At 41.0% G+C, this 17,905-nt stretch overlaps 1 protein-coding gene across 1 annotated transcript in view; it reads right to left on the bottom strand.

Annotated features, from left to right (window-relative positions):
• CFAP74 (cilia and flagella associated protein 74) overlaps nucleotides 1–17,905 on the bottom strand; it is a 52,430-nt gene that overhangs the window by 1,280 nt on the left and 33,245 nt on the right. Inside the window, exons 22-38 of the mRNA XM_075437664.1 lie at nucleotides 15,557–15,685; nucleotides 12,474–12,561; nucleotides 11,694–11,867; nucleotides 10,314–10,447; nucleotides 9,400–9,676; nucleotides 8,898–9,005; nucleotides 8,050–8,204; nucleotides 6,677–6,811; nucleotides 6,167–6,276; nucleotides 5,722–5,777; nucleotides 4,891–5,010; nucleotides 4,464–4,616; nucleotides 3,890–4,019; nucleotides 3,202–3,356; nucleotides 2,010–2,148; nucleotides 1,117–1,238; nucleotides 465–599 (exon numbers count right to left, since the gene is read on the bottom strand). Coding sequence (XP_075293779.1) covers nucleotides 465–599; nucleotides 1,117–1,238; nucleotides 2,010–2,148; nucleotides 3,202–3,356; nucleotides 3,890–4,019; nucleotides 4,464–4,616; nucleotides 4,891–5,010; nucleotides 5,722–5,777; nucleotides 6,167–6,276; nucleotides 6,677–6,811; nucleotides 8,050–8,204; nucleotides 8,898–9,005; nucleotides 9,400–9,676; nucleotides 10,314–10,447; nucleotides 11,694–11,867; nucleotides 12,474–12,561; nucleotides 15,557–15,685 — 2,320 coding nt within the window. The remainder of the gene's footprint in view (nucleotides 1–464; nucleotides 600–1,116; nucleotides 1,239–2,009; nucleotides 2,149–3,201; nucleotides 3,357–3,889; nucleotides 4,020–4,463; nucleotides 4,617–4,890; nucleotides 5,011–5,721; nucleotides 5,778–6,166; nucleotides 6,277–6,676; nucleotides 6,812–8,049; nucleotides 8,205–8,897; nucleotides 9,006–9,399; nucleotides 9,677–10,313; nucleotides 10,448–11,693; nucleotides 11,868–12,473; nucleotides 12,562–15,556; nucleotides 15,686–17,905) is intronic.

Below are 17,905 nucleotides of genomic sequence, written 5' to 3' on the forward strand. Positions count from 1 at the left end.
GCAGAATGATCCATGTAAACTGAGTTCTGTGGCAGTTTCTCGCACAGGGAGCATTGAAAAATCTCGCTTCAGTGTGATCAGAACTGCATCTTCTGGTGAACAGCAGCACCATTTTGGCCTTTTGGTGCTATATAATGCCGTGACCTGTAAGTTATTCTAAATTCTCTAAGCAGCAAGTGACTGATGCTTGTTCTCTTCATCACGTAGATGAGTGGAAGTCCATGGTGAGGTAGCGAGCCTCCAAATCAGACACACTGTCCCTGGCTTTCATTCTCATGTCGGTGTTTATACCAGCCTATACTCCCTTGGGTAACTACACGTGTTCCGTCATCCTAACACGTCAAAGCAGCCTGTACTGCTGACAGCTTCGAGATCAGCTTTTGGGTTGCTCCTACAAGCCGGTGAGAACAGCTGCCGCGCTTTCCCGGTGGAAGCAGCAACAAGCTGTAGCAATTGTCACTTACTCGGAAGTCAGCAGGCGGCACCCAAGAAACACCGATGCGTTTCACTCGCCCACGCTCCACCGTTCCCCTCTCGGCGTCCAGAGCGAAGCCCTTCTGCTGCAGGAGCGGCAGCCCCTCAAACGCGAACTCCAGGCCCTAGGAGAGACGGGCACAGCACCCTCGTCACCGCTCCCCCGGCGCCAGGCTGCTGGCTCAAGGCTGCGCGGCCCGGGTGCTGTGTGCGGGCCTGCCGTGCACCAAATTGCTTCTGCCCTGCGAAACTGCCAGGGTCTGTCGTCTTCACTGCGTCAAGTTGTCACAAAATACTACACTAAAACAACAGGATCAGACCTGTAATTCAGTTCTGTGCTCAGACCTTGGCATTTCAGAATTGGGGAAGCAAACTGCTCAATTAATTTTGTCGCTGACTTAATACGATAGCGCTAACTCCTCATACTAGCCCCTGAAAAATAATATTTTCTTTTCAAATACTGATGCTTTTATAATGCCTAGTTTATCAGAACCCCTGAAAGCTGTATTTTTTAATTTATAGCCTGAATTTTTGACTGAAAGAACTAGTAGCCATTTGTACACTGTCAGTATTCGTTACAGCGTCTGACAATCTGTGTTATACATTATGTCATATTATTTATGACACATTTATTTCCTTCACCTTCTTCAACGCAAACTGAGCTGTCTGTATAGCTCCAACTTTCAGTTCTGCCGTAGCTGGAGAACTCTCTCCCTCGGTGTACTCCAGGATGAGGAGCAGGGACTTCACTGGTACTTGTAGCTCTAAACAAATATGAATGAAGTAAACTTTGAGACAGTCAAAATTGAGCGATTATCAGTTTGAAGCAAGTGGAAATTACACCAGGATGGTTCAAAACAAAGCGATGTTGTGGCAAATGCATGAGCTGGCATAGACAAGGAGACCCTTCTTACAGAGCTAGTGAAGAATTAAGCAAAAGGACGTTTTACATAAATTTTCAATTGCAAACTGTAATTTTTAATTGTTTCTCAAGGTTCATGCTCATTTTCTAGCCCCGTAGCACATACAATATTCCTATTGGTGTATGCTGCGTGCCTGGATTTATTTACAGCTTAGGTGCTAGGAGCTGCTTATATACTGTTTCCAAAGAAATTAGGGAAGGATAAATTCAAAGCCCTGAAAGCGTGTCTGTTTCATAACGGTACAATTGGGAGTGTCCAGGATATATTACTGTATATGGCAATTTCATAAACATTTAACACAAGTCAGAGAAGCAGCAGAAAGCAAATACTTTATAGTAGCATTAGATTATAATCATTTTTTGCAAGGTAAGTTACAAAGATAGATGATCTTCATTAAAACTACATTAAAATTAAGAGAAAACCTTTCCTTAAGAGAAGGTTTCCTGCATATTTTTTTGTGTGTGTGTGTTACAAATATAGGCTATACCATAATGCTTATTTGTTCTGATTCTGGAAAAGTTATCTTGAATTATTTTTAGTTAAAGAATGAGGAACACGCCCATGTCTTATCCCTCACTGTTTTGCAATAAGGTGTCAGTGTTAGCACATTACCTCCTTTCAGTGCCTGCTGGGATGACAGAGGTCGTGTTACAGCCAAGGACTCGACGGGCACGTCTAGTGGAACCCCCCCTTCCACAAACATGGGATGATCCCTTGCTGCGCCCTTCAGGTGGATCACATGGGCTGTTTTCTAGATAAGACAAGAACACTTCAAACACAGGTTACAGCTTAAGGACCAATGTATCTGGAATACTGACAAACAGCATCAGCTGCAGAGACATCATTACATCATCTGCCTACGTAAAAGCCAAGAGGCCCTGGACTCTGACGCAAGAATCCTGCATCTTCCCCTTGTCTTGTCCACTCAGGCACTCCCGTTTCAAACGGCCTTTCGTTCCTGGGCAATGTGCCTCAGGAGGGAACTGGGTAACCTATTTATACCGAAGAGGCAAAACTTATCTTGCCACCAAACTTGGCTGAAGTTTGTGAACTAGAATTAGTCTCCATGCACCTTCAGCTTACCCCGATTTGCATTCTGTACCACAACTGCAAAGGTAATATGGAGATACAAAAAACTTGAAAGCAGAGAAACAGCGCTTACTTGTTCACTACCAGTTTCTGCTCCGTGTCTGCAGTGCCTGCCGATGGTCCTTAGCTGGCACTCTTCATTAACTTTTGGTCAGTCTCTCTTGGAAGGCGGCATAAAGCCCCCTGCTATGCTGCCAGCCTGTATATCCTGCCTCGAGCTCCATCTGAGCTCAACTGCGGCTCTGCAGATGGAAACCCCCTTCCTCACGCTGAGCGGCTGCAGAAGCAGCTTCCTGGTACTCAGGGCATCTGTCACTCGCACTGCGCAGGCAGAGCTCCTCTCTCCACCACCACCGAATGCTGCTTGCAGAGATCCCACTCAGAGCTGCACTCAGCGGCGCGGCAGCAACCTCGCTCCCATCAGCTCTGGTTTACCCAGTGCTGACAGCCAGGCAGAAGACAGGACCGAATCCCAAGTCACTATTGTCATGAATTAATAACTGAATATTTAAAACCTGAAAAAAAAGTCTGCGGGCCCCAAACCTGCCATTTCCTACCTACCTCACTTCATCTGATAAAGATACCATTTCCACCTACAAATGCTGTCCACTAAATAGGAGTTTCAAATAATTGTATCAAGACACATGCTGAGAAAAATCACTGCAGGTCCTGTTTAGAATTTGATTTCATAATCCAGGCATCTTGATCGTCTTACCTTCCCAAAGAGCACAACCTCGAGACGGTCAGAATAGTACAGACTTTCATGATCAGGACTGAAAGTAACAACAAAATCCTGACTCTTCCCAGCAACAATTTCTCCTTCTGTTGGAAAGATGCTGAACACACTTAAGCCATTATAATTCTGTGTTCCTGGTAAATAAAAATGAGGGTACAAATAAGAAAGGAGGACAGCTCCGTTTTACTGCTTCATATATCTTAAACCCATTTACTTTTTGTTGGAACAGCAAATAAGTAAGACCTGATGCATGGTTTTGCAGCAAACCAGAGTGTTAGAAATACCAGATAACTCCAACTATCAGTTTAACACGTTCATCTCTAGAGGAACTGAAGAAGCATCATCAAACCCTTCCTATATTCTAACATGTTTTTATAGAGATGGGCATCCCTAAATACAGTCTTTAACACGCATAGCTGTGCGGGTTTATTCAGAGTCAAACACAGGGATCTCCTTACTTGTGGATATTTGCTCAGGCTGCATAAATTTACAGCTACCCACACTGAAAGAATTAGTACAGCTCCTACTGGGGAAACAAAACTGTGTCTTTAATTGCAGTGATGTGATGCCCAGGTTTTGACAGTTGTGTAGATCTAACAAGATGAAGTGATGCTGCTTTATACTTCATGAGTCTCTAACAAAAGAAAAAAGAAAAAGAACCAGTTACCAACAAACTCTGTTCTTTGCAAAGACGATGTAAGAAAGCATGGAATTCTCTGCTGGTCTCTGTCCCTTGTTGGTGAAAGCGAATCTAGTCGTATGGAGTACCGCAGGGTCAGGGTGGAAGTGTTCTGTATCTGATGACATTAATTCACACAACAGCATTTTCATTAGGAAAATTGATTCTCAAGCCTGTAGGATCCATATTTAGTGAACTGGCTGAATTTATTTTGCTGCATTACCACACTACTACTACTACTTCACATCCCTCTGCAGACTGGCTGGCTGTACGGAGCAGATCACACAGGTCTTTTCTTTTCTAGCAGGTACTGGATCTCTGCTGTATAGGCTGCAGGCAGGACAGAAGCAGATAACAAGATCCTCCTGCACAGCTTTGTTACCTTTGGCCTGAAACTGTCTCAGCGCCAAATCGCTCTGCCAGATGTGCTTTTAAAGCTATGTTCTTTTGTCTACAGTTTGCCATTCAGCCTTACGTTCTGCCAGACTAGAAACTATAGAACCCTTCTTCCTCCCTACAAAAACTGCTGGTGTGCTTCCTGGTTCAGCATAGGGGGATTTACCTTGAAAGTGGAAGTCCCCTTCTCTCCGGTGATGACATATCCCATATCGAGTGCTTCTCCCACAGAGCAAACAATTGATGGCATCACCCCATGACCAGTCAGACTTAGGGTCAGACTGTTTTTTGCCGTCCAGATGTCCAGCATATCAAAAAACTGCCAAGAGGATGTCTGTGTTAGGCCATTTGCCGAAGGAAGACACCCCCCACCCCTCCCAACTGACCCCCTCCCACAAACGGGCCATTACTAGGGAACCTCTGGATTTAGCACGCAGAGAAATATCCAAATGCTGGGAGGGGCTACGCACAGGCAACGAAGTATTTGCTATTATACGGCCTCATCCCAGTCAGTAATATGTGCATATTGCACAGCCTGTTACATCCCTCCGTCTCTCCTCTTTTCCCCCATTGCTGTTGTATCTCTTACTCACCCATTTACTTTCATTTGGACAAAAAGAGACGACGAGGGTTTTATTTTCACCTGGCTCAAGCATTCCAACTGGTCTCACCAACAGGAAGGGACCGTTGGGATTCAGAACAGAGAATCCTAGCTAAAACAGTGCAACTCAAGGAAAACAGTTTATAAACAAGGACTGGGGAGAGAAAGGTAAGAACAGTGTATAAACTAACCACCTATAAGCTTTTTCAGAGATCAATATTTAACTCAGAGAAAAGAAGAACTAATCCAATTACTTTTCTTACCCATGGAATTCAAATAGCTGCAAGATCCTTTTCCAGTTACTAAGATCTCAAAGTAACTCCATTCTCAGATTTTGCCTGGAATGGGTCATTAACACCTGAAGAGCTGGGCCATGCCTTCTCCTATATTACTGCACACAGCTTAACTCAGACAGGCCAGTGTAGCAGCCTGTTTTTAGAAGGTATTCAGAAATCCAGGGAAGCACTCTGCAGAAACTGAGTTGTTGGTTCTGTTTCACACGTACGTCAGACTGTATTGAAACTAGCTGTGTCATCAGTGCCTCGTACTCTTTAGGAAGTGTTTAAGTGCTTCTCAAGCTTGGCTCTATGCAGCATTATTTCCATTTAACGGGGTAGAATGGCATTAGCTTTCCAGTAGGTCACCTAGGCTCATCTAGTACCTTCTTCACATCACCTCCTGTCTCGCTCTGAAAGATGTGTATTGAGTCTGAAATCTGCTACCTCCTACTTGCTTTAGTGTCAAACAGTTCCTCCTACAGACAAAGAGGCAAATTAAACAGAAGCTGAACGGCAGATTAACTACGCGTTCCAAACAAGGATACTTCCAGCTTCTCTGGGGAGATATTTTGTATTGCAATTCGCTTCATCATCCTGTGGCCTGACGGAAATGAACACATTTCAAAAAGTGGTGAAGCTCACTCATGCATTATCCTTCCTCCTTTTCACTCCTGCTTCTACCTGGGCCAAACAGTCGTTCCACTGCTATGGCTGACACATTAGTCAAAGCTCACCAAAACACTTCCAGATTTGGACAGTCACTTGTAAAGCTCCCTGTTCCATGTTTCAGGCTCATGTCAGCTTTTTACATGCCTCAGCCAGCCAGCCAGGCTCCTAATTTTTTACCTAAGTACGTACCTAATAGAGGGCTAATTTCCTTATTGCCTTTTGAAAATTAACTAAACCGTGTAAAAGAAAATGCAAATCCATGCTCAGAAGAAATTAACATCAGACAGAAAAAAATTCAAAACCTGAATTCAAATTTCATACCTACTGCAACATCACCAAAATTTACTGTGCTTCTTCCATTATCTGAAGTGACCACAACAGACGGTGCTACAGCTGGACAGTGCAACTCCAGATACAAGGTGTTGTGAGGGCTAGAGACAGGGAGAAGGTATTCGCTCTTGGATCATACAGACATAAAAATTATTGTCAGAAATCTCTTCTTATTCAGTTCATATGACAAGATATCATTAAATTGGTATTACAAAACAATACATAATTTTTGGCAGCTGACTTTTTGTGTATGCCTAAGCAGAAACATGAACTACCTCTGCCTTAAATTTTTCATCCAATTATTCTTTAAGCTGCTTTGATATCAATCTGTTTGATTCTTAACCAACTAATGGGTTGTAACCATGAGTTTCCACTACTGACCTATCAAGTACTTAAGGTCAGAAAACTAATTCCCTTCCCAAATGAAGAAATTAACCTGCCCACCATTTTCCCCTCAAATTTCTGAACTATCATTAATTGCACATATCTAGTTGCGAATACCTGCAGCTTAGGTTTTCAGAGCCTTTCTTTTCATCAATATGTCCACTTGCAACAAAGCACGGTATGATATATTTTTCAAACCTCCCACTGAAATTCCTCATCAGGAAAGCCTGGGCTGCCATATAAGCATCAGAACTAGAAAATCCAGGAATAAGAATCATCTTAGTAAGTGAGAAAGCAAGAAAAAAAAAAATCAAATGGATATCTACTGAGCTATTTGTGCTTACTGTTCCTTAGTCATACAGTCAAAATTGAACACAACAGTGAAACTAAGCAACTGCCTTGATGCACAGTAATGGACCCACCCTACTAAGTGGTTTGCTTTTCTTGCCAAAAGAGAATAAAAATTATAAACCCAGATAACAGATGTTATACTAAAGACTGCAAAATCCTCAATGCCATTTCCTTATGTTGAGTACATCAAGTATTCCAGTACTTCTGCATTATTTTAATGCTATGTAAACACCCATGATCACATTTCTATAACGCAATATGCCAACCAATACTTCACAATGGGAATTTTCAAGTATAAAATTTATTTTTATGACCTGTACTGAAAGTATTTTAAATATATAATAGCTCATAATGAACATGGAATTTTATTCAAAAATTTCTAACCTCCAATACAGCCAAATATGCCTGGTGTTTAAGCATGTATTTAACTTCCAATCACTTCTAAATTCCTCAGATTAGGCAGAAGTGTGGTTCTAAAAAGTTGAATTTATGCTAAACAAGGGACCTCAAGTATCAGATTTTGCATCTGAGTATCCAGATTTCTAGATAGCACATGCTATTAATGGTAATTCGCACTGAGGTACACATACTGTAACACGACTATTTAAAATGCACATTTTACAGCATCACTCATTTTCCAGGACTGAAGATGACCATCACTAATATGATGGACTATGCAAGCCCTCAAAAAAAAAAATTAACCCAGACTCATGGGTATGAGCTATCAGAGGGTTTCCATCTGGGTTGAATGTATTCAGCTCCATTAGACCTATTCAGAAAAGGGACATTAGTAGCAGTTTCTGCTGGCAACTAAGTTCAGCTTTCTAGTTGCCCTTTAAAATACTACCCTTGTCGGTTCAGCCAAATTTGCCCGTACAGCCACATCTCACACTTTCTGACACATTCTTTGAAGTCTTCAAGCACTCTGATGCATAACGGGATTCTTTGCCTTACATGAGAGGGTACAGCTGTGTGGCTTAAAAGCAGCACTAATTTTGGAAACAGCCTTTGCAACATCGCTAAAGCTGTTTCTTCTCCACAGACTGCTTTCTTGTCTACCTATAGCTTGTAGTAGATTTATTAAACTGCTTGTAAAGAGAATGTTGTCTATGCAGCACAAGATGCTTTTGCTGACTTACTCAGGTTGTAACTCCGTGGATTTTTGTTGTTCAGAACTATACAGAGAAGTCAGGTATTTACTGCCTCCATCCCTTACAAGCTGGCTGGAAGACTGCTGTCTGGTAACGGAAATGCTTGATTTCTTTCCCTCTCTCCTTTCATCTTTCTTCCTTTTCTGCAAATACACAGAGACATTATACACTGAGGGTGATCACTGGGAATCCAATCATGACATCACTTTACAAATACCCAGTGCCCGGCCCAAGGATACAGAACCTAAGAGGTGAAAGAGTGCAGGAAACAAGGAAACAGCAGTAGGGTTATGGTAACAAGCCATAGGCACACCAGTTATTACACATATTTCTAATAATGTAAATTAAGTTGAAATGGACATATTTTACCCCATTAAAAAAAAAAAAAAAAGAGTTCCCCTATTGGAGCAGATGAGTAAAAGACTATCTCTCATGGGAATTTTACCTATTTACCTCATAAATAAAGACAACCATAGGTGCTTACATAAACTAACTGACCCACAGCATTGCATAGAAAGTCCGTGTATGCTGTGAATCTGCAAGAAGTGTAGGAACTTTTTTTTTATTTATTTAAGAGTACTTGCAGTTAGCATTTGCAAGAAAATCCTTTAGGGATGCTTTTGAAATTGTTAGCATGAAACAGAATTACTGCTCAGTGAACAGACTGCACATTAAGTGCAACAGTACAGTCATACTCTTGCTGTTTATAGGCAGGCCTTACATGAGTTTGGGCTTCATTAATATGCAAATAATTTTATGATAAAAATACCATCCAGAGAAACAAATATCTGGAAGTAACAGACCAACTGCATGTGCTCATTCTTAGCATTCCTTACTTGTACTTCTGCCCCTGTCGCAGCTGCTCTGCAAAGCCTCCGAACTGCCTCTTCTCTGATTAGCTGATCTGGCAGTGTTGGTCTGAAGGACACTTGAATCAAGCTTTTCTGGGAGGGAGAAAGCACACACAACAAAGACAGGCAAAATTCAGCTCTCATATGTGTGCTATACCTCCAAAGCTCAATAAGAGCATATACATGACACCAAAAATTAACAAATAAAATACAGGTTTTTTTCCAAGTGAATAAGATGATCCAAAGGCTAGGGTCACTTGCAGCCTTTTGGCAAGTCCACTATGTTACAGTGGGCTGGTTTTACATGACCAATAGCTTTGATATTTAAACATTCTTCAAATAGATCATCATGGACAACACTGGGGAAATATTCCAGCTATTCTAATAATAATTTATGTTTTGAGCTGCGTTTACAAGTGACAGCATTTGTAGGGAGGTACACGATCAAAAGATTTGGCAGAACACTTGGCATTTAAAGTGACATTACCTTCCCAGGCAGCACAGCTCCCACAGAAGGTGTGATTGTCACTGGACAGTCTTTGGGCACACGGAATTCAAACGAAGTGGGTCCAACAAGGGCAGCTTCCCCATTGCCAATTCTTGGGACAGCATGAGTAAAGCGGCTGGCGCTCACGTGGGCATTCATCACGTACAGTGTTGCTGTAGACACACCATTTAAAGCTGTGGCAGCAAACTGAACTAAGGAATGAGACAATTCAAGAGGTGGGTGGACTCCAACTGCTTTGCATGACAGCTTGAATTGTCTAAAAATAAACACATGATAAATTGTCTCAGCATAAAATAGTCTCTTAATCAGCCTGGAAAACAGGGAACTAATCCTGTAGTCCCTATTTAAGCAGAATTTCAAGCTTGCAATGGGAATTTTGCCTAAAGATGAACAATAATACTATCTATTTTTAATACACAGTTGGCTAGAGTCCCTACTTGAATTCTTCCTCTGCGAACTTCTGGAAATACATCCAGTCAAATCAAAGTTTATGCCATCATTATTTTAGTAGCATTAGCTTAATGTATGAAGCATTTTCACAAAAAAAAAAACCAAAAAACAAACCTTCAGTAATTCTGCCGAAAAAGCAAGCATAACATTGCAGGTTAAGAGGACCTGAGGGAAACTTGCAGCTTGGATATGTGACAAGGATAAGTTTCAGGTGGGATAGTAAATGTCATCTCAGTAGAGACAGACACGTAAACGAAGGACAAAACTAACAGGGACTGAGCCACTCTTGTCAACTGGAGAATTCCCACCTGCCTCCCATTTTTATCCTGGCCTTACCTCTTCAAAGTAGGGAGGGATTTAATTTCTGAACTAGCTTAACAGTGGAAATCCGGCGTGAGTTAGACTTCTAGATTACCTACTACTCCATCAGTTTCATAACATACCTATTAATCTCTGACTTGCAGGTTAGTTCAAAGCTGTATTCTTTCGCCTTGTTAGCTTTAAAGATTATGTCCAATGTCAGGCTTTCAAGGGGAAGAAGAATTCCAAGTCCATCATTGGGCTGAATTTCAACAAACTTCAAAATGTCAGGATAAGAAATTATTGTTATTAAAATAATAAAATATTAGTTATCAACTTATTAAATAAATAAAATAAGACATTACTGGCAAGATAAGAAAATTTTGTTACTAAATGTACAAGTGTCAGGAAAACAGAAATCTAGTGAGAAGCCTTCATGGGAGTTGGTGACTAGAGTCTGACTGACATGCATTTTTCTCATCTCAGAGTAACTTGAAAGGCATTAAATCCATTAACGCAGACTTCAGTAGAATTTATTCCCCAGCTTCTTAGCAACTACGGTTATCACCTTTCTCTAATAATGTTTATTTACTCTTCATAGACAATTGTATGAAATTTGATAACAATCTTAAGAGTTCCTCCTGTATCTTTGAAGAGTTGATCCCTGTATGATGGGCAGATACCACAGGCACAAGTACCAGCTCAAAAAAACAAAAGCTGAAGATTCCAATTTCTTTTAGCTAACTCCTTGATTTTAATCCCTAAAACAGCAGAGAAAGGGAAAATGCCTAATTAAATGTCAGGTTCCTCTAGCTCCAATTGGAATATGCCAAACCATTTCACACTCTGATCATCATGCTATTCTGAAGCTTGAACAGCTAACTTTTTGCAAAAAAACCCCCACCAAACCCTCAGCAGACCTAGCCCACACGGAACTGGCAGCTCCTGTGATTAATTTAGCTTCCAGTCAGCTTGCAGCCAGTCAGAAAATACCTAGGCATGGTTCAGGGGATGATTCCCAATAAGCAGTCTGGACACGGCCGTCCTGCTTTAAAGACAAAGGGTTTAGGCATTTGGATCCAAACTGCACGAGATTCCCCAGCCTCAAAGCCAAAGCAACATCCCTAAGCCTGTTTTGTTTAGTAGCAGAAGTGACATGTGAGCCTGAAAGAAAAGTGTACCAGGTATTCTGTTAGTAGATTTCTTGGTGTAAAAAAAAAAAAGAAAAAAAAAGGTATTTTATTAGGCTAACTTTATTCTATTGATGTTACGCAGGTGAGAATAGTAAAACCTTCTCCAAGGTGTTTATACTGCCTGGAAAATGCTTAGGGTATAACAAGGTGAAATTCACCGACACCAGTACCAGAACTCATCTGTGTGTTTGCACAGTGCTGCAGGCAGCAGTGCATCCATGGGTTTGCAAGAAACCGTCAGGATTTATTTACACTCACATTGCAATATGTTTTCATAACAATTAAATATATTTTGATACAAGATGAGGTGTGTGTGGGATAACTACGTACCTCTGGGAGTCCCACAAATCCAAACTCTTGTGGCAAGATGGATTTGTTTGTCAGCGTGACATTTGCCTGCACAGCTTCGTAGATTGTGCAGTATCCAAAATGGATTTGTGCTGGACTGATTTCCAAATCCGAAGTAGTAACAATTGCATGGACAGTAAGATTAACTTTTTTAGCCTGAAACAAATGGAAGAATACAGGATAAAAGCCTCCATCTGTAGCATTGTAAGGACAGGATTTAAGTGAAATGTCATCCAAAAATACAACTGCAAAAAGTTTTTCTGCACTGTTCCTTGACACTAACATATGTAAATGTAACATATCTATCTTGAACTTCAGCCTCATTGTTCTCCAAAAATAAGCTTTAGGAAATGTCTCTTTGATAAGCAAAATTTAAAAAAATATCCATATCTCAAATTCCATACGCTAGAATGGAATCACACCTGCATCTCCAGGAAATGTAAACTCTAAGAATATGCTACATCTGCAGTGCAGATCAGAATAAAAAGCTTGTGCCATGCTATCTGGTAAGTCTCTGGTACAAAACAACTACCAGGAAACAGCTGCGCACTAACTAGAGAGGATTTAACTTTCTGTATTGTAAACATGCTGACAAGAAGAAACTATTAAATCTGTATTACCACTTTAAGCACCTTTTACTATTATTATAGGACTTCAACTAGTAAATAACTAATCTAAGATTAGGTATCATTAAACCAACATTCACTAAAATAATTTCCATCTATTGTCAGCTTGATAACCAGCGTAATAAAAATCACTAACTTTATCCATGATCAGTATCGTCAGTGGAACTTCCAGAACTCTTGTCTCTTCATTAAAATAGCTCCCTGCATCTTCAGGAAGAGAGTGCCTAAAAATTAAAAAGTATATTTGGTCTCATAAAATATTCTGACTACTTTCTGGCTAAGAAAAATAATAAATTTTTGATGGATGTATTTCTGAACCAAAAAAAACCCCAAACCTGTCTCAAAGTTTTATTGTTCACAGCTTTTAATCTTAACACAGCGTTTGTGCTCCAATAGAATATTCATAGATATAACTGGTGAAGCACCAACTCCATCGCTTCACTGCAGTCCAGTCTAACTAAAATCTGATCTATGCAAGTATTAGGGAAAATTAGTCAAAAATTAGTGACCTATGAAGTTCCACTTTCTGGCCAAGAAAAAGAAGATGCAGTCAGATCAGGAATCGTACGGACTTGTCACAAGTTTGCTGTAGAGTGGCACACCTCCAGACCGTCTGCTCTGAGCAGCTATACACGACCGCAAGGGTATCTAGCAAGGAAGTGAGAATAATTGACCTGCTACATTAATGGTGGATTTTTTATTTTTTAAAGATAGGATTTTGGAGCCACAGGAGTTTAAGGGAGTTATTCACAGAGGTCTGCAGCCTTTTATCCTTTTTTAAAATGTCATCCAGTCATTTCAAGCTTACTTTATAACCAGAATATAAGCCTTCTGCATCTTTGCTGCACGTAACCAACCCAACCTAGGCAATCACTTCCTTTTGACACCGGTGTTGGCTAATTACCAGCCCACAATCAATTGCATCACAAAGCACAGAGACATAAATGAAGTGAAACAAACTTGGGGACCAATAGTGTCTGATTATACACCAGATCCGTAATTTGTAAGAAACATGCGGGTTTTCTGTAGCTGAAGCATCTTGCTATCATACGCTCAATTTCAGAGCTTTGAGCCAAGACAACACAAAAGCTCTCGCGTTTTTAGCTCTGCTGGTCTATTTATAGTGTCTTACAGCATTGGAGCAAATTGCTTCCTGTTCTTAGGTCTCCACAGTGATTATGTTCCCACTACTACTACTGGAATTACATGCAGGTTTTTAACGTATTGTTAAAGAATAGTTAATGAATAAATAGCACCCACTTGGTCACCATGGTGATTTGAAATCTTGCTGGCTGTTATTTTGCAAGTCTGAAATGTGACTTTAGAAGGTAATCTTCAAAGTTATTGCTAACATGTTTAAATATAGGAACTGGAGTTAAAAACAAGGTAGGAATAACATATTGGCTTTCACTTTGTCACAGGACATTAGACTAGCAGAAGAAATTAATCTGTTACAAAACAGTCCAGAGGGAAAAAATAATTGTAACTGTACGTACACAGGGATGGACTCTAATATAGCTGTTATGCCTTGGGGAAAAGATACTGAAATCCTTCAGATAGATCTCTGAAAATGGCATATTCATGCCTAAGAGCAATTAAAGAGAAGCATAAAAGACAAATCACATTTAGACTGTCAGCATATGCAGGACCAGTTCCAAACGCAGAAAAACTAAAAGATGTGATATTTGGGAATTCTGGAAGTCAGCAGATGAGAGAACTTGCCTTCAAACAAACAGAAAACGTCTGCTTCAAACACCCAGAAAGTTATGAGTATTGTAACATCTGACCGAGTATTTTAGTGAGCACAGAATACTCGGGAGAACTCCCCCAGCCTTCAGCCATCTATCTGTTCACTCCATATTGCTGGATGAGCGTTTCTTCTTACTTTTGCGTTACTTTTAATATAGCTATTCTACTAATATAGCCTGTAATACAAAGTCGGTGAGGAGGCATTTAAAGAAATGTGTCACTAGCGCAGTACTTCACGTCAGCTTGGAGCAAGCTCATCTCTCTGCACACACACACCTCCCCTGTGTGCTAGGTCTTTTAAAACCGATTTACACACTGAAACAGCCAGATATGTACTTTGTGTGTCAGAAACGCCTTAATCTCATCAAATCCCTTTTCTGAAGCTTCCCCATTTCTCAAAGGAAGATTAACGTCCTAAATCCAACCTATGCTCCTATCCACTGAGTGCGTGTAACAGTGCTTTACAGCATCCGAAGTTTAGGCACTGAAAAATGTCATAATCATGGTTACTGCTGTTGTGATCCGATAGGATTTGAGATGTTGGAAGAACTGTAAATACTTTTAGTTCTTTGAACACTAACCTGGTGAAAATTTCAAAATCGGTGATTATACTCTCAAGTTAGAATCCAGAGATGCTGAGCACATCAGTGAAAATCCAAATATGCTCACACCAATGGGACTAGGTAACTTCCATGAAAAAAGCAGCAATCAGTGCAGCCGCCAAAGTATTTGGCTGTACACCAGAATTAGGATCTATATAATTTAATTTATATTTGAAAAGAAATGTCCTGCTGAATTCTTTAGGATGGCAATGATGAGGTACATAAACTTAACAGTGGTCAACAGGAGCTTTTGTATTTAAAAACTGGAATTCTTTGTTTCCTATAACTGAGCTATGTTTATGTAGATGTATCATGAAATGCAGAAGAGAAACTTGCTGGGATAAGCTTTTAGCATTTTAGATGATGTTATATAAAATGGAATTCAAGATCAACACATTTATATTTTGGAGAAAAAGGTACAGGGGTAGAAGAGATATGAACAGGAAGCCAAACCATTCTTACCTTAATTAGCAAGCACAGGAGTTCTTGTCCAGAAATTATTTAATCAGTGATGCATGAAGTAGCCACCTGGCCCAGATAACCTCTCTTGTGTATAAGAATAGCTTCCCCGCAGAAACGGGAGCAGCCTACCAGGAACGCAACTGCTCACATTTTCACACTGCTGCTGTCACCACAGGGACAGCATTTCCTCACAGGCCTGTGATCCAAGTTAATTTCCTCCTTGAGCATCTGGCAACTTCCAAGGGGGAGAGAGGGGGGAGACTGGGACCGCACTGACACCAGCAGTGTGAAGTCCACTCTGCTACAGTGTGAAGGAAGAAAAAACTTTGACCTGCTCAAGTTTTCCACTGACAGCCTCCTACCAATACTGTCTTCAATAGTGACAAGATTAATGTTGTTAGGTTACCTGGGCAGAAACTTCAGCTGCACACTGAAGGATGACTGAGCTTGGATGTAACCCGTTTTTGGAAGCAGCTCCATGTGCTTACTCAATTCTTTGCATACTTCAAACTTCAAACGCAGCGTGGCTTTTGCTCTGCAAACAGATCAGATGTGCTCAGGTGGCTTTGAGGCTACCGGTACTGCCACCTCGGCAACATTTGCTCTTGCAGTTTGGCCCCCCTCTGCCCCCTCCCTTGCATCCCCACTCTATGTTACAACTATTCCAAGCTTCCTTTGAAAATGATAGGCATGTAAAACTGCTACTGCAAAATCAGACAGTTGTATTCTCTTTTAACATAAGTATAGAAAACAAGATTTTGGAAGCGCTGTAAGTAAACCCAGCTGTATTTCATGCAATATACACAGCTGATTGGAACATAATTATCAAAGTGCAGCACAGTGATAAGTCAGGTCAGGGGAAAGTCAAAGCCAAATTATTGTGACTTACCAGCTAATTATTTGCTCCTAACATACATTCTCTCTATCTGAATCAACAGGAATCACTCACTCAGTGTTCGAGACACCTAATTGGTCCTAGCTGCAGCACAGAACCCACCCAAAATAGAAAAGGAGTGGTCTTCTCATCATGCTGGATCTAGGTTGTATAACAACTGGGGGGTGATGCAACAAATAAAAACCTGTTATTCTGTCTGAGAAACAGAAAACCAAAGACCAGTGACCCCTAAGTGGGGCCAAGGATGCCTAGATGCTGCTTAAGTGGCTAACAAGCACCTGATGTCCCAGCCTGTAGTCAGAAGAATCGAGAGAATGAACCTGAAAGAGCATAATACACCTAAAACATCAACATGTACCCAGTTTGTGAAATCCATTCATCCTCATTATCACCATAATTATCTCAAAACCTTCAACACCAAAAAATAAGCCTTTACAGGCAGGAAGAAACCTCAAACTCAGGGGGCTTTCTAATGCCAGAAATGCACAGAGAGCACTGCTGCTGTTGGTTTTTCTCCCCAAAACCACGGTAACTTCTTTTAAATAACGTGAATTCGCTTCTCCTTTGAGAGCGGAGATTCTACAGGGCAAGAAGCCGTAGTGTGGCTAAGCTGGTACTGCCAGTTCGTCTGCTAAAACCAGGTGTCACTCTGCTCTGTGAATGGCATACTGGACGCTAGGAAACCTCTCCCTGTTTACTGAATTCTGGCCATATTATAATACAGCAATAGCCACAAACCATACCCTGCTTTGGAATTTTCTGCCCATGTGCACAATTGCCAAGCAATTTACAAATATTTCAGCTTGTCATTTTCCTTCTCTTGGACTGGTTTACAAGCTGTCAGTCCAGATGGTCTGCTCTAAATCAACAGCTATAGCGTGTGGTACTGGGAGCCTGGAATGATTTCTGACTGTTGACAATCTACGAGAACTAGATACTATTTCATTAAATCAGTGCAGATTATAACCTGCCAAAGAAATTACTTCTCGAAGTAATTTATACTGGACAGGATTCTGACAAGACTCTTTCACCCTTTATGCTGCTTACTTACGCTTCCTGGTTACCATGTTCTGTGTGACCAGAGAAAAAAACAAAACAAACCCCAAACCAGTATTAACTAACATTTTGCAATTCTGCAGAGCTTGCCTGGGCACTTCAGTGCCAGAGCTATCTGACTTGAAAACCTGATCTTCTACTTCTGCTGCAGACTACAACATCATAGACTGCAGCAGCAGGAAGACACAGGCAAGTTCTTTCTGCTCCGCTTCTGCCAGACGTTTGTGTGTACTGGTGTGAACAGAAGGCTGTTGTAACACATCATCTCCCCCAGGCCTGGGTCAGATTTTGCCCCAAAAATCTAAAGAATTCTCTCACTACAAGTTTTAGTTGTTTGTGGTTTTTTTCTTCTTAGAACTAGTTAGGGATTAGAGCAGACATTTGTAAGAATATCCCTGAATAGTAGGATTATTTACATATTTAATTAACATTTAATTAAAGAACCTGTGTTCTAGAAGTTATGCTAATAACGTTTCATATCTACTGGCTCTGAACTTCAGTTCTCACCAGCTCAGGCATTTCAGCAGCTGTTGGACAAGCAGCCCTTTCAGCTGGGCTGGGTAACCTTACCTTGCGTCTGCTCCAGTGAGTGCTTGCTACGAGCATGAGTTCACAGACAGCACCGTGTAGCTGACACACAGCTCTCACACAAAGCCACTGTAACAAACTATTATCTTGGTTTGTATGCTGACAGCAGTTTGGCCGCTTCTTTGCTAGCCTGATAATTGTCCTTGGCTCTGGGTCCTTTGTCTGTGCATAGTTCCAGACCACAGACCTTAGCAAGGCTACCTTTCCCCAGGTTTT

This window comes from Opisthocomus hoazin, chromosome 16, assembly GCF_030867145.1.
Source record: "Opisthocomus hoazin isolate bOpiHoa1 chromosome 16, bOpiHoa1.hap1, whole genome shotgun sequence".
Lineage (NCBI taxonomy): Eukaryota > Metazoa > Chordata > Aves > Opisthocomiformes > Opisthocomidae > Opisthocomus > Opisthocomus hoazin.